General features: G+C 43.3%; 3 protein-coding genes across 6 annotated transcripts in view; 2 read left to right on the top strand and 1 right to left on the bottom strand.

Moving 5' to 3' along the window:
- ttyh1 (tweety family member 1) overlaps nucleotides 1-9,951 on the top strand; it is a 21,703-nt gene extending 11,752 nt beyond the window's left edge. For 2 of the 4 annotated variants that reach the window (XM_084027781.1, XM_084027780.1), the window contains 10 exons: nucleotides 1,415-1,510; nucleotides 1,689-1,761; nucleotides 3,271-3,346; nucleotides 3,518-3,573; nucleotides 3,835-3,927; nucleotides 4,972-5,064; nucleotides 5,176-5,315; nucleotides 6,129-6,296; nucleotides 7,858-7,936; nucleotides 8,880-9,951. In XM_084027781.1, the coding sequence (XP_083883907.1) occupies nucleotides 1,415-1,510; nucleotides 1,689-1,761; nucleotides 3,271-3,346; nucleotides 3,518-3,573; nucleotides 3,835-3,927; nucleotides 4,972-5,064; nucleotides 5,176-5,315; nucleotides 6,129-6,296; nucleotides 7,858-7,936; nucleotides 8,880-8,963 (958 nt within the window). In that variant the 3' untranslated portion in view covers nucleotides 8,964-9,951. Of the gene's footprint in view, nucleotides 1-1,414; nucleotides 1,511-1,688; nucleotides 1,762-3,270; nucleotides 3,347-3,517; nucleotides 3,574-3,834; nucleotides 3,928-4,971; nucleotides 5,065-5,175; nucleotides 5,316-6,128; nucleotides 6,297-6,923; nucleotides 7,012-7,857; nucleotides 7,937-8,879 lie in introns of those variants that run through there. The other 2 variants (XM_084027783.1, XM_084027782.1) reach the window with 2 other exon arrangements.
- A 69-nt stretch (nucleotides 9,952-10,020) lies between these two features.
- On the bottom strand, nucleotides 10,021-14,098 carry josd2 (Josephin domain containing 2). Its single transcript, XM_084027784.1, has 4 exons — nucleotides 13,424-14,098; nucleotides 12,019-12,144; nucleotides 11,680-11,874; nucleotides 10,021-11,409 (listed from the first exon to the last, which is right to left on the bottom strand). The coding sequence occupies exons 1-4, from the start codon at nucleotides 13,543-13,545 to the stop codon at nucleotides 11,298-11,300; spliced, it is 555 nt and encodes a 184-aa protein (XP_083883910.1). The 5' UTR covers nucleotides 13,546-14,098; the 3' UTR covers nucleotides 10,021-11,297.
- Nucleotides 14,099-15,355: 1,257 nt separating this feature from the next.
- Nucleotides 15,356-20,266, top strand: ube2s (ubiquitin-conjugating enzyme E2S). Its single transcript, XM_084027529.1, has 4 exons — nucleotides 15,356-15,517; nucleotides 16,650-16,797; nucleotides 18,338-18,528; nucleotides 18,624-20,266. The coding sequence occupies exons 1-4, from the start codon at nucleotides 15,515-15,517 to the stop codon at nucleotides 18,984-18,986; spliced, it is 705 nt and encodes a 234-aa protein (XP_083883655.1). The 5' UTR covers nucleotides 15,356-15,514; the 3' UTR covers nucleotides 18,987-20,266.
- Nucleotides 20,267-20,962: the final 696 nt, after the last annotated feature.

The raw sequence follows: 20,962 nt of genomic DNA, 5'->3' as shown, positions 1-20,962 counted from the left end.
TGTGACAAGTTCATGTAGTAAATAAACAGATTGTGCAGAAACCATCTGGATCACTTTACATGATCAAGTACTGGCTGAGTCTTAACACTGACACCCTCCGGGCTCTTAGTGTTATAAGAGGCTGATGAAACTACCGGACGCAGCCTTTCTTGAATGTTGGATGTTTATCAAGTTGAGCTTGTTGAGGCAATGCAATGAAAATGTGCAACGGGTCGATGATAACCATATGAAAGCATTGCTTCCCATAAACACACCACACGCAGCAAACAGAGAGAATGTAATTCATTCCTCCCTGTAAACACTCTGAGGTGAAGTAAGGTTCAACCTCGTCCTGACTTCACCACTCCCCTGATCTCACACAGTGAGTGAGCTACTCAAGTCGAGTGGATGTCTCATTTCAGTTCAAAAGAGACTCGAGTACACGTCCCAGATCAGTCGTGGAAACACAAGCCTCGTGATCTGGCAACACTTTTTATTCTTGGAACGGTGGGAAAGGTTGCAAGTTTAAATCCTGGATCAGGTGGAAAGATCTGAATGTGATAAGATGTTTCCACGCAAACAAATACATACTGTTGAGGATGAGAAATATATATATATGCTCTACTGCAGCCACTTTGAACGTCATACATACTACACAACCTGGATGTAATGTTCTGTTCAACACTGTAAATCCCATCACGTCTCCTGCAGCAGAGTAGACCTATCTGGACTTTATACTAAATCCCAATCCATAAAATGTTTGCTATTTTGGAAATAATTAACCCACTAGTTAACACAGAAAATGAATAAAAGAAATTAAATTTAGTCCAACCATTCTCATGAGAAAAATCTGAAAATGTCTTCCAAGATTCAATTTACGTATCTATAAAAATATCACAGTTAAAGACCTCTTATCTAAATATATACACAATACTGACTGTAGACCATAGAATGACATTAAAAAACAGTTCATGGGGCGCCAGATATCTCAGTCGGTAGAGTAGGTGTCCCCTGTACCGAGGCCAAGTCCTCACTGCAGCCGACCCGGGTTCAAATCCGACCGGCGGCCATTTCTGCATGTCGTCCCCCTCTCTCTCCTCCTTTTACTCTCAAACTGTCCTATCAATAAAAACACATAAAAAGGCCCAAAAAATTACTTAAAAAAAATAAAATAATAATACAGTTCATCCTTCCAAACTTTTGGCTGCAGTCAAATAGCATAACATAGGTTTTTCACTACGATTTAGACAATTAGTCACATGTTTTGTACTCAAAAAAACGAAATCTTAACCTGTTGCTGAGTGGTGGAAAAAAACATGTAGGTGGACCTTGAGGTAAGATTGTTTTTTTTGCTCAAAGGTCAAGAATCACCTCAATAATACTCCAAAGTTTCTGTAATGGCATTTGCTGTTTTGTTTGTGTTTCTTCGTTCTAGGTGGCTTTCATATGTGTTGTTGCTGCTGCTTGACCTCATAGTGTGTCTGTTCATCCTGCTGGGACTGGCCAAACAAGCCCGCTGGCTGCTCATCCTGTTAGTACACACACACTCACACACACACACACACACACACACACACACACACACACACACACACACACACACACACACACACACACACATTTCTCTTGTATCTAGACAACTACTGACAGCACTGAATTGATGGTCAGGGTGTCGTCTTGGCTGAAGAGTTTGTGCTGTTCCCCCACAGGATGACCGTGCTGGCGTGGCTGGCTCTCTTCCTAAGCTGGGGCTCGCTGGGCTTGGAGACGGCCACTGTAGTGGTGAGTAGTCCCACTAGAACGGCTCTGGTGAGGGAGGGAGGGAGCAATAGGAAGTGAATGGGACTGTCATGGGAGGGTTCGGCTGGCTTCGACTAAGGGAAGAGAGCTACAGGACGCCAAAGCTGTGTGTGTGTGTGTGTGTGTGTGTGTGTGTGTGTGTGTGTGTGTGTGTGTGTGTGTGTGTGTGTGTGTGTGTGTGTGTGTGTGTGTGTGTGTGTGTGTGTGTGTGTGTGTGATTTCTGTGGCCATTGTGCTAAACTGTGAAAAGATCTGCCGCCTAGGGAACGCTGCAGTCGTGGCAGAGGACCAAAAAGGCAGGAAAATGGGGCAGAGATTAAAGATTCAATGCGCGTGTGCACAAGTGCGTTTTGTGAACAAATTGTGGTTTGTGCATTAAAGTGTATTTGTGTGTGGTTTTTTTTCGTGAAAGTGTGTTTGCAAGTGTGTGGGCGTTTGGCTTGGAAAAGTGAAGATGGAAGATGAAGAGAAGTGCTTTCAAGGAGACTGAGGAGGGGAGAGGAGGAGTGGGGAGAGTGCATTTGGAGATCAGTTTAAGGGAGAGAGCGAGCTACATTAGAGAGAGCTAGAGAGTAAACCTCCAGCTTGCCATCGGCCGTGGCAGACCTGAAGCTGTCGCTCTGCCTTCGGCCCCCAGGGGCCTTCAGACTGAGCATGCAAGGAGGTACAAGTGCAAGCGAAAGCTGGTGGACGTAAAATCACAGAACATTCTGGATAATGTGTTGCTTTTAACGCCCCAAACAACAACCAGCAGTGTGCTTCGTCGTCACGGGGATAAATCCAGGAACGTTTCTCACGATCAAAGCACAGAGAGAGTTTTCATGTCTCAAACAGAGCAGTGTCCTTTCTCAGTTTCCCCTGTGAAGTTTGGTTGTTTGGGTCTTGGGCTGGGGGTGTTTGAAGAGGGTCAATGGTGCCCACTTTAAGAGCCTCAGTGTCATGTGGAGCTGGCGGGAGATGGTCCCAAGGCCTGTGGGTCCACACAGAGCCGCTCTGTCTCTGGTCACTGACGGGGAAACAATAGGCCAGCTGTGGGCCGGCCCACTCTATTCTGTCCCGGGTCTCCGGGGCTCTCTGTGTGGCTCTCACTCCCTCTTCTGGTGGGGGCCGATCTCAGGCCCAGACTGTTTGTGGGTGTACTCTCTCTGACCTGGGTGCACCCTCTTAAAAAAAAAAGAAAATAGGCCAGCAGTGTGTAGAGATGATGGAAAAACAAGTGGACATAGGGGGGATATGAGTGTTGAGCTCATGGAAATAAAAGCAGATAGGTTGATGTGATCCGGGCAGATCAATATCTGCCACTTTGCTGTGAGCGGCTGTCAGATATGTGAGGAGGGAAGTGTGTCAGTCGGTCAGTGTGTCTGCTAACTTTCCCCTTGTGATCACTTTCTCTCGCCCTCCCTCTGTTGCCTCATCTGCCTCTCTCTCTCTCTCTCTCTCTCTCTCTCATCCTTTTCTCACTCGCCCCCGTCACTCTCGCTGCTGTCCCAGGCTCTCAGTGACTTCTGCTCGGATCCAAACACGTTCGTAGTCAACTCCACCCACTTCAACACGGGGACAAGCTCAGGTACAGCCGATCCCTGCACATAGTGCTCGTCGTTCCCCCATGTTTCTGCAATGCACTCCCGACTGTGCTTTTGTCAGCGCAGTCTAACATGACAACAGTTAAATGTTCCCACCTCGTTTCTATTCTGCACTGATCTGTTGTGTACCGGTGTTTTCTTTGCCGGCCATTCAGACGTGTTGGATTATTACCTGACCTGCAGCAGGCGCATGAGCAGTCCCTTCCAGCAGGTAATGTAACCTCCCGTCAGTTTTATGTATAGAATGTAGCACGCTGCAGGCATTCAGCTGACGCTCTCGCCCTCGCTGATTTACGTGAACAGGTTGCATGTCAGAGTTGTTCAGGGACATTTATTTGAGGACAAGAGGCCCAGCTGTCGCAGGCGTGTTCCGTCCTTACATGACTTTGCTCTCCAGATAAATAGCTGCCCTCTCGGCATATTAATGGTATATCTGAGCAGTGATGCAAATGACCTGCCTTGTTGGCTGCAGCTGCTGACCCAGTCACAGAGGGCGCTGTCCTCCATCCACACACACCTCTCCAGTCTGGACAGGAACGCTATGGCACAGTTCCCCAAAGCTGAGGTATGTTTTAACACATACACACACACACATACACACACACACACACACACACACACATATACATACACATTTATACACACACACACACACACACACACACACACACACACACACACACACACACACACACATATATACATACACATTTATACACACACACACACACACACACATACATACATACACACACACACACACACACATATATACACACATACATACATACACACACACACACACACACACACACATATATACATACACATTTATACACACACACACACACACACACACACACACACACACACACATACATACACACACACACACACACACACACACACATACATACATACATACATACATACACACACACACACACACACACACACACACACACATATATACACACATACATACATACACACACACACACACACATACACACACATATATACATACACATTTATACACACATACATACACACACACACACACACACACACACACACACACACACACACACACACACATACACACATACATACATACACACACGCACACACATATACGTACACACATACATACACACACAGACATATACATACACACATACACATATATACACACATACATACACACACGCACACACATATATGTACACACACATACATACACGTATACATACATATATATACACATATACATACACACACATATATACACACATACACACACACATACATACACACACACACACACACACACATATATATACACACACATACATACACACACACACACATATACGTACACACACATACATACACACACACGTACACACACACACACACACACACACACATACACACACACACATGCACTAACACACACACACATACACACACACACACACACACACATACACACATGCACTAACACACATACACGTACACACACACACACACACACACATGTACACACATACATACATACATTCGGCCACCTCTTTTCTAACTTGTTGTGATGTTTCCATCATTGCAGAAGTCACTCAGGGAGGTTCAGCAGATCCTCAACTCCACTGAGGGCAACTTCCATCAGTTGGTGGCGCTGCTGAACTGTAGAGGTCTGAATAAGGTAACCCAGACCAGTGCGCATGCAGGACCTGCACTAATGCTGGAGAACAGCTAATTAGATGTATTATTGTCATTGATATACCTTTAAACCTATACCTATATTCTCCTTCAGGACTACATTGACTCTTTGAAAGGCCTGTGCTATGATGGGATGGAGGGATTGCTCTACCTCTCCCTTTACTCCTTCCTCTCTGCTCTGGCTTTCACCGCCATCCTCTGCTCTCTGCCCGGCGCCTGGAGAAGCTTCCCGAGGTGAGAGAGGCCATAGATATGCTTTGTCATGTATTGGTATATGTGCTGTTATTTTGTCTGTTATTCTACCAATTTCTAATAGAAAGAAGTTCATCTAGGGCTTTGTTATTTCTGTGCACTCCAATCAACAAAGATCAATGTTTGGCTGAAGGTCCTGAAAAGCAATTACCGGTAATCCAGTTTTCCCGCAAAGTGAAAGGATATAGTCTCTTCTGTCGCTCCATTCATAAAATAATATCTGTGCAAAACAATCGACAATCAGATCACGATTATACAACATGGAACATATTGGAGAGTATTAGAGATAGCTGAAGAGGGCATACAGTAATAAGTGGAGGTTTGGCTCTCCTCAACTCACTTTAGAAGAAACTAATCTCTTTTCTTTTGCATGTTCAGGAGTTTGGTAGCAGTGAGACACAGGGTTATTGGATCTACTGAGAAGCATAAGGAGGTAGTTAGTTCCAGGTCTGCTGAAATCCACGAGAGCCCTCTCCAAGTCTCTCATCAGATCACAGCAGAGTCAGATCGTTTGTGATGGGTGCTGCCTGTGCAGCAGTCCTGTACAATAGTCGTTTTCTGTGGTAACCCTGTGGATAAATACGTCACTTGTACCATCTGAAATGCCTGTTATGACTTTTTTTCTTGTAATATCTGGTCTAACCAAGCATGAAAGGTGACAGAAGGAATCACGTGTAGAATGTATTTTAAGAATGAATACTAGATATGAAGAGAAGAAGGTATGAAGACACACTCACACTCATAGCTGACTTGCTAACACGTGTCCCTCTTTGTCTCTCTCATGGACGCCGACAGTGAATCAGAGGAGTACGAAGACTCGGACAGCGAGAGTGAGGACCCCTTCACCTCCCATCAGGCACGTAGACCGACGGCCTCGGGGTCTCAGCGAGGGGCCATGGCCCCCTTCTATAATTACCCGGGAGCCGGGTGGACACCCCCGTTTTCTAGCGCGCCGCCCCTCCCGTGAGTAACACCGACACTCAGACACACAGACAGACAGACAGACAGATAGACAGACAGACAGATCGTCCCAGGAGGAGGTTGGTCTTAGATACAGTTTTGACAGAGAGCTGGTGTGTCTTTGTTGAGATGTAACGATGGGCAACTTTTAGACTGATGCCCCCCAGGTCAGGGATTGTAAAGTCCAGGATGTGCACACAGTATCCAACACACAGAGACTGACTGAGCACTATGGAGAGATGATCTTTGTCTGCAGACATATAGACGTTTTGATGAATAAATCACAGATTTTCCCCTGAAAACAGCATCATTTGTATTCATCACACACACACCTATCTTCACAGAGCGTAGTGGAAGTGCAGTACAGTCAGCAAGGTTTACACACTTACACACTTTGGTCTCCATATAGACACGTAGAGCTGCCAGGTTCAGTACATGCATTGCAGACAGACACACAGACAGGTCAATATGGACAACAGTGTAGGCAGAGAAACAGACACAACTCCAGAGGTCTGTCTGTCTGTCTGTGTGTCTGTCTATCCGTCTGTCGGGTGTTTCAGGACAGACGATGTAGGTCGATCGGTCACTTTCACAGATCTGGTCTCAAACGGCGTCCTGTCTCCTTAACAGTAGTAGAGTACTGCTGCGTTGGGGGGAGGGTGTCATTGACGAGGCCGCGCTCGTAAACACTCCGGTGACATGAGGCTCAGGTTGACTATAGGTAACCCCCGCCCCTCCCCCACAAACACCCGTCTGCATCACTCTCATCCGTCTCCTCACTGTGGTGTCCATGCTTCTTCATCAAACCTTCTTTTTCCTCTTTGGTTCTTCTCACTTCCAATTTTCTCATCTTATTATGTCCCCCCCCCCCCCCCCCCTCCCTCACTGACGTTTCCAAGCTGTGTCAGAGCTCTGAGAAACCACATCGTGGCCCATTTAACTTCCCATCCTAACGGCAGCTGAGCATCTTGACTGCTCCCGTGTCTAGTATTAACACAAAAACATACGAGGATGCTCACTAAAACCAAACTGTCAAGGCTCAGAAACTCGGCGAGCAATAACAACACAGTCCACTCCCGTTAAATGGAATCCACTCAGGATTGCTTTAAAAGCTTTCCGGGGTTTTATCGTACAGATAAACAGATTCATTAGGAACACAACATTGCAGCTGAGACGGGTCGGGTGAGTCACACCCAGCTCTAAATGCATGTAATTGCAGATTATTGTATAAGTCCTGCAGTGCATGGTCAGTCGGGAGTGGACTGTCTGCCTGCTGCTGGTGCTCTCAGTGCCTTGCTTGAGTGCCAGTAGTGCTAATACCTACTAAAGCACACGGAGGCTACCACAGATAAACCTGACTACTAGATATACTGAGTGCTGTGTTTTTACGCACTATATTTCTAACCGCTCTCTCTCCTTCTTTCCTGTTACCTGTCCTTGGCTCCGTCACCCCGTCCCGTCTGTCTTTCTCAATGTGTCTCACCCGTTTCCCTCTCTCCTTCATCCTCTGTTCCTCCTCCTCTCCCTCTCTCTCCTGTCCATGTCTCTTTCTATCTCTATGCAGGACTCCAAACGTTTCCTCCAATGGCAACCCTGGCTATGAGAGCCTACCCCTGACTGACAGGCAGTCCCCACCCCCCTCTGTGAGTTCCTCTGTACTTGTGACGCCATCGCAATCTGTGCCATTTTATCTCTGCTGTCAGTGCACGCGCTCGCTTAAATAATCAGTAACAAACGGACTTAGATGGCGACCTCGTTCTTTCCGGTGCTTCGAAACCTGCAAAATCCTCATCCAGACTGTGCATATTTTCACTGCTCCTGATTTCCATTCATAAATCTTCATAAATGCGAGCCCTTTATGTTTTATTATCACTATCTGGCCATTTTAAAGACCATCCCGACCATATCATTGTAAATGAATATAAGTCCACAAGTCAAATCACATGAACATGAATATCTCTGTGATAACTGAGCAAACTCCATGCACTTAGGAAGACCATAGGATGCAGTCGGAGTCTTCAGAAAAGGATCTTGATGTTGATCCTTTTGTTTTTGTCAAGATAATCTTATTAGTTGACAATAATAATAATAATAAGACAGTCAGAAAGGAAATCATGAGTATGGTATTAGAAGTTTAAGAGGCTTAAAAGAAAAAAAAGACTGATCTTGAGATCCCCTCACTAGCTTATTCCAGGGCTTTCAGTTGCATCTCATGGTCTTCCTTAGCAGCCTCTGGAGTTTAACCCCCGAAACAATTTATCACACAACCCAATGTTGCTATTTCCATGACAAATGAGCAAACTACATGTGTTGTAGAAAACAATGAGATGTAACTAAAACCATGGAAGAAGTGAATAAGTGGACCTTGAGTTAATGTCTGATCAAAATAATGAACTTAGTCATTCTTCTTGCATGACTGTAAACCGTTTCAGGGAGGGGTAAATATTTCCTGCTACGCATGAGTCAATCACACGTGTGAATAACAAGTCTTGTTCTCTTTTATTTTCTCTGGCTACGCCTTTGGACCGTCTCATCGTCTCTCCCGTTGACTCCCACCGACTCCCACCGTCTGTTCTGGATATACAGTACTCTCCCAGCATGCTGACTGGTTACGGGGGAAGTCAATCACACCCCAACCCCGCCCATTCGAGGAACCTGTATTCACGTTGATTATTATTTTTTTGTTAGCAAATGTATAGAAAAAAAAAGTTTAGTTTTCATATGAATGGACACTTTACTGAAACGAAAAAGAAACTAATCTACATAAAATGAATGCTAGGTGTGAAATCAAAGTGCGTAACGTCGGTACCACTGAGTATTATTATTATTAGAAGCACTTAAAGAAGCAGGACTACGTGGACTGTTGATAGAACTGACAATGGTAATGCTGGTTGGATGGTCGTGCAAAGCTATGAACCAAGTCCACTTGGTCTAAATTCTTTCCCCTCGTCTGTCCGAACTCTGTGTAAACTGTGAACAGTGGTGAGACAAGTCGGAATGGTATTGACGTTACTACGTTGTAGTTTTATATTCTTAAATGTATCGGTACCACCAATTTATTTTTAAGTTTTTATATAAATATTGTTGTAGAAAAACACTGGCACGTAGCAACAAGATACATTTTTTTCTTTCTGTGAATGGTTATGCAGTTCCCTCACTTGGTATCATGTTTTTTTTATTATTACTTTTTTTTATAGGTGGCAATTCTGTATTTTCCTTGTATTACCATATGGTATTCTGTATATCTCACTGTCTATAATAACTGAATAATCATGAAAAAATATACTTGAGGGCTACCAAGACCCTGTTTTAACAATTGAATGGAGAACTACAACTGCCACTCCAGTCTTGAGAGTGGAGAACTACAAATCCCATGCAATGACAGCAGGTACATAGCAATATGAATCTTGCTACTGGTGCTGCAGTAGCCCTACCGTAACTAGCAATAATAACTATGTATAGCATCGGGTTTCTGAGGTCTCTCCAAGATGTTTTGTGTATATATGGTCTGGTATGATGGAGATATCATTGAATCCCCCGTTCTTGCCAACTGACCTTGTTAACCCTTGAATTGAGTTTGTATGGTTATCAATGCTCCTTTTGAATGGCATCCTTTTACACTCAAGAGTCTAATATAAATAAAAAATAACTTCAATAACCGTCACCTGGTCTTCATTGTGTGTAGTCGGTGCAGTGGAAGTAACAGACAACATGCTTTACAAGAGAGTCGTACTTAAAACAAGAGGTCCAAGTTTAATATAAATAAGTTTCACTATTAGGAACCGCTGAGCTCAGGTTTACGTGTGAGTTAGTCACGAGCGTGTACCAGTGCTCCTATTATTTGGGATATGCATAGATCAGTAGGAGGGACAATACAAACGCAAAGGTTACATACAGAACCAGTTTTTTTTGCATGTTCGTTATTTAAAACTAATCAAAAATAGAATACTCCTAATATACCTGCAACCCTTTCTTTTAGATTCAAAACAAATCAACATTTCTAACTTCTATCATTCACAAGAGAACTGCGTGAAACTCGAGACGTGGATGAAATCCAGTCATGCATCCCGATCCAAGTCATGTCTGCTTTTATTTTGTATTTGTATTTACTGTGTGGATGTGGATAGTCAATAACATAACCACAGAGGCTTGTTGTGATGGATCTCAACCACATTTCAAAACCTCTGCAAATTGAGTTTATCCTTCCCCCACTAAACGAAGGAACGAGGAAAGCGAAGGCAGCATGGAAGAAAAACAAAAACGCATTTAAAAATCTAAAAATTGTGCACACTATGAAATATGTCTAGAGCATAGTAGTAAAATGGATTTAAACATGCAAAGACACCAGCGATCCTTCAACGCCTCACCAGGTGATGCCTTCACGGTACCTGGGTCTGTGCTAACACATGGAACTGCAGTGCATAGGAGGTTTGCCAACGTGGTCGTGGGACAAGATGCTGCACTCAGTCACGCTTGATAACAGGTACCTTGACATGACCATGTTCTTCACACAGTACATAGTGATGGGATTTTGGCAACTTGATTGCAATAGTGTCGGACCAGTTAAACCAGTTTCATCTTGGTGAGACTTAAGTACTGAAGGTAGTCCAGTTATTCTTATTGCAGATGGGGTTTTTTTCATGCATAAACACCGCAATCTTCCATAAAACAGAGAAAGTTCAGTCATATGTCACAACATCATCAAACAAGCCGGCATTTGCTTCGCCCTTAGCTTAGATGCACCTTCCCAGTGTTCCCACAATGAGAGAGGGACGACTCAGACACATGGGTCGTATCAGAGCAGCTGTTACTTTCTTCATGTCAGGAGTCAACACTGTCTCTGCTTCTCTTTGGAATTTCCTCTGTGTGTAGATATTAAATGGATTTTAGTGCATTCCCTGAAGAGTTTCCTGTCATGAGGTTTATCAAAAACAAAACTGTCATAATCCCAGAGGAGTTTTCCCCTCCCCCATACTATGTGAAAGCATGTTACGTCCCAAGGCATCATTTCTTTGGGTTGTCAGAGTTCAGCCACGAGCCGTCCTCCTCCACCTCCCGCTGGACGACCAGCAGCATCTCCGCTACGTCCTGAGAAAGCTGTTCGCTGAGAAATGTGCTGAAAGAGAAACAAGGACGACAGAAAGGGAAAGAGTTGGAATAACATGGACGCAGACAGAGGGCAGATTACAAGAGTGCAGCTCTCCAACACAATAAACAGTGACGTAAGCCCCATGTGACCACATGGGATCGTATGGGATGACTCACTGGCTGCGACACAAATCAAAGCAGCGCGCCTAAGCCAAGTTTTGATGTCACTCAGAGCGGACACGCTGATCACTGGTCTGCCCTAAAGAAACATTTTAAAGACGTGAATGCACGTTCTTACCGTAGTTCTGCCTCTCCCCCAATACAGGCGGGACCCTTCAGTTTGGAGTCCAGGTTGTAGTACTGTCCGTTAACTTGCCGAACGGCGAGCCAGTGCCGGCGTCGGAGTGGGAGGGACACGATCCCCAGAGATACTCGTGATGGGACATTGAGAATAAAACCGTGGACCTTTGACATGCAAAGGCTCTGGACCGTCCTGTGTTTTTTATTTTAAAAGGGGAGAAAGGAAGTATAAAATAAGATTTCCACCTTGAGATATTCTTAGTTATCCATTAGTTGTGTTCAGCATATTTCATGGTGGACTGCTGCTATGGAAGTCTGTGAAGTTGGTTTCACTCACCTGCGTTTGTCCCACCACACTGCAGCCAGTTCCCGGCTCTGCAGCGCTGCCATGATGACGTTGACGTCATAGTTTCCTGTACCTAACACCGAGCGATGAGGGTTCACCACACACTGTGGAGCCAGCCTGCAGAGAGAGAGAGCAACGGAGCATTTTAAAGGGATAATCCCCCTCATATTTGGTGCAGCTCTGTTTTAAATGCATCTTCTTGCCAGATCTGTTTGACCTCAGGACAGAACATCTCCATTCTCTGGGGTTGACTCTCAAGCCCAACATCTTTATCTCAGAAATGCACTTCACTCAGAAAGAACTGAATTGTTCATAACAACCTGGGAAAGAAGTTTCTGTGAGTCAATGAAGTCACAGTGTTTCCCCACAGAAAATTCTTTAGCCAAGGTCACAAGCTACCCTGATCGCTTAGCGTTTCAGTCGATTAAGTTAGTGAGAACGTCCCTAACAACAGCCACACTTCATGCGAGTGCTTTCGCAGTGTTACATTGCACCGCTGTGAAAACACTGTGACGAGTTGAGAAGCCGGTGGCTCATAGTCAGTTGACCCAGTCCAAAAAGTGTCAGCGTGATGCTGTCGATTTAAGATGCTGACTTGAAGCATTATGGGATTGAACACTGTCATTTAAACTGTGGCTTGCAGTCCTTGTTGAAACATTAGTCAGTGGAAAGTTATTTTATTTATTTATCAATAATAATTGTATTTATTGATCAGGATACGAATGCAAACATTTGGGTGAAATGAATACACTTTCCTCCCCGTGTAATGGAGCAGTTACTTGTTTCAGGCTATTTTTTGTGAACCCACAGACGTCTCCTGATAAAAGACAGCACCACTCCACTGTGCTCTCCCTCTGTTTCCTTATTACCTGTGGCAGGTTGTAGACATGTTATATGAGACCACAAGAAAAAGTAACAACATATGCTGCATAACAGTTATGAAATACCATTTTGATAGGGAGGAGGATATGTAAGCCACAGTTATCATGTAAAATACATTAAATTGATGGCTGAGGTCACAAAAGTGGGCTGATGGCCATCATACTGTCAGGAGCCCAGCATTTCTTATCAAGGCCTGCTGTTAATAATGTGTGCTGGATTCACACCTTGAATGTGACTTTGACACATTACACACACACATTTGACATATTACACACACACATTTGACATATTACACACACACATTTGACATATTACACACACACATTTGACATATTACACACACACATTTGACATATTACACACACACATTTGACATATTACACACACACATTTGACATATTACACACACACACATTTGACATATTACACACACACACATTTGACATATTACACACACACATTTGACATATTACACACACACATTTGACAGACACCTCCACTTCCTCAGACTTACCGTTTGCAGATGTCGTCGGCGGTCTCCTTGGTGAACACCCGCTCCTGGAGCACGTTGTTGAGTGCGTGTATCGCGCACAGCTCCAGCCGTTGCTTCTCGTGAAACACGTCTCCTTCGCTCATACCGAAAGCTAACCGCACACAAGTCTACGGATGAAGCACCGTTACCGGATGAGTATGAGCACGCGGTTAGTCACGGGAGCAGCCCCGTTTACAGCCAAATTCAAGATAACGATAACTTAAAAGTCGCTAGCTTAGCGTACCGGAGGCTAAACCGTGACCGCCTGCTGGTTAGACTCTTTGTTTGGCAGCAAAACAAACGGCAAAGTGAACTATTATTAATCAACAATAGCTACATAAAGCTACCGACCTGCTGATGAAGCGCTTCCCCGTTAAAAAAAAGAAAAAGAAAAAAAAGATGCTGGAGCCTGACAGCTACATCCAGAAACCGGAAGCAGATCAGATGTTTTTGTTGTGATGTTGTAGTGTTGTTGTGCGCGCGGCTGTCACGCCCTTTTACGGTAACGGTATTCACAGCAGCACCGGAGCGAGAAAACCCGTCACTTTAACCCACCGTGGGTCTGTTTTACTCGTTTGGATACAAACACAGTGGAAATAAACGTTAGTGGACCCTTCTGTCATTGGCTGCGCACACAGACGTCCTCGGTGCAACCGGCGGTCAGAGCTGCTCACAAGCCTGGCGGACGTGGTGTTGAAGCGCCCTCTAGTGCTCAGCATGCGTATCGACAGCGGCGCTGGGGATTTATATTATATTTTTTAGTATTCATGATTGATGATGATGATGATGATGATGATGATGATGATGATGATGATGATGATGATGATGGTTACATTGAGTTTTTTGTTAGTAATATGGACCATAAACGACCATGGAAACCTCAAACGGATTATTATACAGAAAGTGTTTTTGAGTTTAATTTTTGGGGCGTTTTTTTACCTTACAGGTTGAATTCAAAGAAACTGCATACTTAATGCAATGAAATGTGCTGAGAAAGAAAAGAAGAAACACAAAAGAGCTGCCTCATCTTAAATTGTATATTGACAAAAATACACAAAACACATGTTATTATCTAAATCAAAAAGCACACACACACACACACACACACACACACACACACACACACACACACACACACACACACACACACACACACTATATATATATATCTATATATTAAAGGGTGTATCATAATGTAATAAGAGCACTTATTCTAAACCATGATTTTGGAAATAGAGATTATTTACATTATGACATTATGAATGTGTTGGACAGAGACAGACCGGCCATGAAGAGAGAGAGAGAGAATATTGTGTTCCAAAGCTGTGGCATTCTTTAATATTCATATTCATATTAAACTGAGATTTGTTGTTGCAAACTGGTTTATCGTATTATGGGCAGTCTGGTGCGCACTATGCAGCTGGTTGCAGGTGTAGGGGGTTCTTAATATTCCTGCAATATTACAATGTCTTTGTGGTTGTTTGTCTTGGTTAACTGTTGGTTTTGTTGGTAGTAGATCCCCTAACAAACGTGACATATACAGTATATGGTTCTGCTGTAAAAAGGTATTTAGGGTGTGTGATGTTCAACAACAATCTTACGGGTTATGCCAGTATTCTTCATTATTGTTCTCCCTCCCCTGCTTCTGTTTAGATGCTATGTATGTTTTCTTGTGCATTTTAATTGTATTTCACGGAACATTTTTTATCTTTTCAGTACTTTCCAGGGGAGTGTTGGAGTTTTTCAAACGGACCTATGCCTGGCTAGCATCAGTCATATTTTCGATTCTGTGTGGCTGATAGTGCTTCCCGCTGTGACGTGACGGCAATTGTGTGTCGTTATTGGCTCAAATATTCTGACGTGAAACGTCACTAAGATGCCCATTGGTCGCTGGTAGTAAGTTAAACTGAGGATCGTATTTTTGTTCCTGTGTCAACGCTAAGAAGAAAAGGCGAGTAGCCAGTGAGACCGGCTAAGTTTTTCAAAAAAGACAGTTTTTCAAACATTACGGAACGATCTCCTTGTATCTGACAGCAGCCAGACACCCACCGCCTTAGCAGAACTCATCTGAAGATGGTAAGTCGGGGGGCCGAGGTTATTGCTAACAGCTAGCGGGAGTAGCGGCTAGCTTGATCCGATATTTAGCCGTCGCCAGCCGTCGAGCTTTTAATTTGGGTTGTGTCTACTTGCTGGAGTCTCTTGCGTTAATTATGAATCGTCTTCTACGTATGTTTAATGTAATAGATGCATTTGTTGTTTTAAATACTGTTTAACATTTTAAACCCACCGAGCTTCTTTAACATTAACGGTATCCTATTGAGGCTAGGCTAGTAACGTTAGCGCTAACGGTGATGCTAACGTAACGTTAAAGTTATCTATCGACTGGATGGCCCTTACTGGACCTTACAAAAACCGTATCATTAGAGTCATGTTTCCTTGCTGTCGCGATTGTGTAGATGCCAGATAGGTTGATTTTGTTTGTTAAACTTTTTTGAGTTTCTAACGTTATATGATACCGTTACGTACGCGGTGTAACGTTAATGGCTTTGTTGCTCACCCAGACAGCTCAGTGTTTCTTATTTGTAGAGTTGTAACTATTATGAATAGGCTCACGTTACAACCAAACATGGAAAACTCATGAACTCTCGGACAAAACGCCCCCCGTGTGTGTGCACATCGAAGAGAAAAGGATGATGATCATGTGCCAGTTGGGTTTTAATGATGGTTGATCTTTGTCCACTTTTATCATTACACAGTATATTGAATCGTTTGTTTAGACATCATTGAAAATGTCGCATTGATTTGATTTAGTCTAAGCTCAACAAATTGTTTATCACATACAGCCTACACATCAAAGGCATTTGCATTAGTTATGCAGTGACTGTCTATGTGAGCTGTTGTGGCTTTTCAAAGCTGATAGAGTATTCATTATTCTCACACACTTGCATTTTTGTCCACTATCATAATACTTTCTAGCATCGTATATATTTTTCATAGTTGTGTTGGTGATAAGATCCAGGAAAAAGATCACAAAAGCATTCAAATATTGGCCTGGTTTTTTTCTCTCTCCATTTTACTCAGCAATTGAGCAAGTGAGTTGCTAGATTTACTAACCTGACATGACATTTGACTTGTCCCGGGCAATCCTTGTTGTTGTTGAACCCTGCGGAACCAGAGTTGACAAAACCATCTTCCTTTCCCTCTCCAGAACTCCAATGTGGAGAATTTGCCTCCTCATGTTCTTCGCTTGGTCTACAAAGAGATTTCAGCTTTAGCAGCAGACCCTCCTGAGGGTATCAAGATTTATCCCAGTGAAGAAGACATAACTGAGCTACATACAGCCATCGAAGGACCAGGTAAGGATTGCAATATGGTGTCAAACCAAACAGGCTTTGGCCATGATAAGTTAAATAATATGAAAGGGGGAAAAATGCCATGTGTGCATTTTGGTATTAAATTGTTGCATGATAAGACAATGTTATAAAACATATTCAGCAGAGATGGGTCCTCTGTATTGTCTTTTACAGTATTCATTCAAGTTTATTTTTTTATTGTTTGATTGGACAGGCTAACTACTATAACAATCACATAATTCTTGAGTAAATCATATAAAGGTCAACAAAAAACTAGAGTAAGTCACAATGCAGTTTGGTGTAAGATGATTTTATCATGTCTCCTCCTGAGTAATTAAAAATAATTTAGTTTAAAAATGAAATAACTTTACGTCATACTTGCAGCTTACAGTACAGTCAGCCCCACTGCCTACACATTCAATAAAATAGCTTGATGACTGCTTGGCAGTGAAGATGGATTTAATTTGATGACCAACATTTTATCATCAACATGAGGTGATAAGAGCTCTCACTTGTGAACTCGTCTTGCTTGCAATGGCTCTCATGTAACGCTGGTCTGCTCCACTTTGTTTAAGTTATTTTACATAATTTACCCATCAGGTGATCAACTCTTAAAGACATACATTACGTTGTACATATTATTGTATTAACGCTTTGTATCGGAGTGTTTTTGTTTCTAGATGTTACTAATTCCATGTGACAACCGTTACCCACTCAAACCACACAGCCGACAATGGACAATGCTATCTTATCCCAATGAGCTCTTTTCTTCAGACCATGTTAGCGTTAAGTGCAGCTTGAAGAGCCAAACACTTCATTCACATGGTAACTCATCCACAGAGCAACTTCTCTGCATGTTTTCTGCATTAGACACTGATACTGGTATTGGTATTAGATATATGCAAACTGTATCGGGGTTCCCACTGATCCTTAAAACCCATTGAATTAATGAATCTAATAATAAAGTGTTAATTGGTATCAATGTCTTCATCAATCTTTCACGTGTTTTAATAATGCTACGACATGGGAAGTTTGATATTGATAATCAGTCATTTGTATTTTTTTTAACCATTAACCAAATGTTTTTGCATTAACGTCACACAGATCCGGCTAGCTGAACCAACAACACTCGTATTTTGTTTGCGGCCGGGATGCTCAGAGCAGTTGCACAAGCTGTCTACTAGCTAGTGACGACAATGAAAACATGGCTATAACACCAAGGTCTCACGGCATGGCTGAAACCGGTGCCAGGCCATGTTTATGAGGCTCAGTGTATTTTGTTCAGGGAGTGTTTAACACGTTAAGTAATTGATGTAGTAATTAGTGTTTTTCTTTTTCTTCAATTTTGGTTATAAAGGCATTTAAATATGTATAATAAAGCAGAAGAAACCCTGACATAAGAAATAATGATAAAGAACAAGGAGTTTCCATGTTTTTGTTAGCTGACTTAGTAGCCGCTCCGTGACCCTCTTTGTTTTTCTGGAACAAGTTTGGCAAAGTCGGGACATACTGTTCATGAGATGAATTCTTTATGCTTCGACAGAGGGAACTCCGTTTGCTGGTGGCGTTTTCCGAATGCGTCTGGTCCTCGGGAAGGACTTCCCTGCGGTTCCACCCAAGGGGTATTTCCTGACCAAGATTTTTCACCCCAATGTGGGTCACAAGGGAGAGATCTGTGTCAACGTGCTGAAGAGGGACTGGAAGGCCGAACTCGGCATCAGACATGTCTTACTTGTAAGCCGAACCGTCAGTCTTTGTTGCTCGGAGAATCAGCTGTGTTGCCGTCACTATTTTTTTAACATTTTGCCTATTTTTAATTTTCTCCACAGACAATTAAGTGTCTTCTCATCCATCCGAATCCGGAGTCGGCTCTGAACGAAGAAGCCGGGCGTTTGCTGTTAGAGGACTATGCAGAATATGAGTCCCGTGCTCGTCTGCTCACAGAGATCCACGCCATGGGCGGGACCTCCGGGGCACCTCAGGACCCTAATGACGGCCCACAGCCGAAGAAGCATGCAGGTGACCCCATGAAGAGAGCGGGACCCAGCGCAGCAAGCGTGCCAGCAGCTCTTGGTAACGGAGCTAATGGCGCCAGTACCACCACCAGCAATAGCAACAGTAGTAGTAGCAGCACAAGTAATGTAGCAGGGAAAAAGAAAGCAGATAAAAAGCGTGCATTGAGGCGACTTTAATACCTCCACGAAGTTCTCAGTGTGTGTGTACGTTTGTGAGCGCGAGAGTGTGTAAATATAAATATTGAAGTGTGCTGACAATGTTTTTGTTCCCTTTTTCTGACTCTTTCTACCATCCAGACTGTCCACTTTGTACTTATACCGTAACTTCTGTTTTGCTACCAGTTTGTCCTGTAGGCATTACAGGTTTGTTAATTATTACCATACCTAAAGACATGATGATAAGATGTTTTTCCTCTTTTAAAGGAAGACAATGCCGTTGCTTTGGAAATCATGCCATTCGTTGTGTTTTGCCCTCAGCCTGGTGTGAATGATTGATACAGGGAATGGGTGTCACTAGAAGCCATGGTCCCTCGTGTCCAGTAATGAACCATAACTACTATTGTCTCACACTTCATATCAGCTCTTTTAAAGGCATTTCATGGTAAATGTGGCTGTGATGGTACTGTGTACTGCTCAGCCAGACTCGACGCACGAGTCCAAACCAGGATGTCACTTTAATCAAAGTCAGGTTTTCAAATTGAACTTAAAGGAAATAATGGTAGAAGTTGCAAAACAATTCCTGCAAGAAGTCAGCAGGTTCACTTTTGGGAGAGAAATATTGTTAATGTCACACAATATTGTACCATCTTTTCAAATAGTATTTTTCATATTGTGATCTGAAGTTAGTAAATGTATGGAAAGCCCTGGCAGTGAAGCATAAGAGGTATGCTATGTTTTTTGTGTGGAATCTCAACCCCTTTTTAAGTTCCTTTTTTTCCCCCTTTTCTAAAATGGTTTCACTGTCCAGTATTTTCAAAAGTTGTTTATAATTGACACGTTCATATTCAGCTGTCTTGTGGTTTTATGTGAAGACCTAGATCAGTGTCTGTGAGGCAATGGGGTAGTTTGCCAGACTACTTTTTAAAAACTGAATCCTCTGATCTCTGTATTAAGCATACAGTGGTGTGACTAGCCTAAATGTGCTCTCGGATACCGGACTCTCCGACCAGCTCGGGCCCTAAGAAGACATCCGTGGGAAAGCCTCCATGTTTGATAGAATTTGTCTCCCCACCTGTTGCACCGGCAGGGTTTCCTGGGCAGGTTTTCTCTCTGTACTAGATGCATGCGGGGCCTACATTTCCCAAGGAAACACACTGAAGCACTGTCTTAATTTGGATGGAAAATGTGCCTCCGAATCTCCTGTTCTTGTGCAGAATGTTGGCTGGATATTTTGTGTCTATTTTAAATTATTTAAATTAATAAAACATTGAAATACAACAAGTGAAATGGAAAAATAAGTCATATTTGCTTTTATTTGGATATCCTTTGCACACAAAATTATTTTTCATATCAGAACATGAGCTGCTCTGTTGTAATAGTCTGACTGTGTGTGTATCAATTGAACACTGAGAAATGGAAAACCAGCCTCTACTTTTACTGCTCAGTCATGTACAATAGCACTTTATTCTGTTTATAGTGGTCTCCTGTTCTGCAGAGATGGAATAACCATTATGAGGAAAGCAGTAATTGCATCCACCCCAGCAGAGCAGTGAGAGTGCACCCGGTAGAGCGTCGTTGGACCATCTAGTGCAGACACGCAGCAGCCCACCCACCTGTGTAGAAATAGCTGCCTGCCATGCAGGTAATTATCAGGCCCTTCTTGGACACCTGGGGCTCCACATAACCCTTTACACCTTTCTCCCAAGCCCCGTCTTCGAAGCGCGGATCCACCTCCGGAGCGTTCCCTCCCCATGTTGTGTTTTCGCCAAACAAACACTGAAATGCATTGTGAAATGACTGAAGTCCTTGTGTTGATGTTGTGTACTCTTCCCTTCACATGTCGCAGCCTGCATGTGTGACACTTCCTGCTGGGTTAAGCTTCAGAGACCATGAATGACCGACGCAGACCCGGTCTGATGGACTGCGTCGTTCACGATCCAGTGGTGGAGCTATTGCGCCAATCCTCTCCCCTACCCCGTTTCATCGCTTTCAGA

Source organism: Eutrigla gurnardus, assembly GCF_963514095.1.
Source record: "Eutrigla gurnardus genome assembly, chromosome: 14".
NCBI classification, from domain to species: domain Eukaryota; kingdom Metazoa; phylum Chordata; class Actinopteri; order Perciformes; family Triglidae; genus Eutrigla; species Eutrigla gurnardus.
This window is presented reverse-complemented; position numbering and strand designations above follow the sequence as displayed.

What these genes read in the sequence shown, in the direction of transcription:
- josd2 (XM_084027784.1), bottom strand. Translation starts at nt 13,545, where the DNA reads ATGAGCGAAGGAGACGTGTTTCACGAGAAGCAACGGCTGGAGCTGTGC. An exon ending in GCCGACGACATCTGCAAACG is followed by an intron (nt 12,145 to 13,423) that starts GTAAGTCTGAGG and finishes CTCTCTCTGCAG; the next exon opens with GCTGGCTCCACAGTGTGTGG. An exon ending in GTGTGGTGGGACAAACGCAG is followed by an intron (nt 11,875 to 12,018) that starts GTGAGTGAAACC and finishes TAAAAAACACAG; the next exon opens with GACGGTCCAGAGCCTTTGCA.
- ube2s (XM_084027529.1), top strand. An exon ending in TACAGCCATCGAAGGACCAG is followed by an intron (nt 16,798 to 18,337) that starts GTAAGGATTGCA and finishes ATGCTTCGACAG; the next exon opens with AGGGAACTCCGTTTGCTGGT. An exon ending in GCATCAGACATGTCTTACTT is followed by an intron (nt 18,529 to 18,623) that starts GTAAGCCGAACC and finishes TTTTCTCCACAG; the next exon opens with ACAATTAAGTGTCTTCTCAT.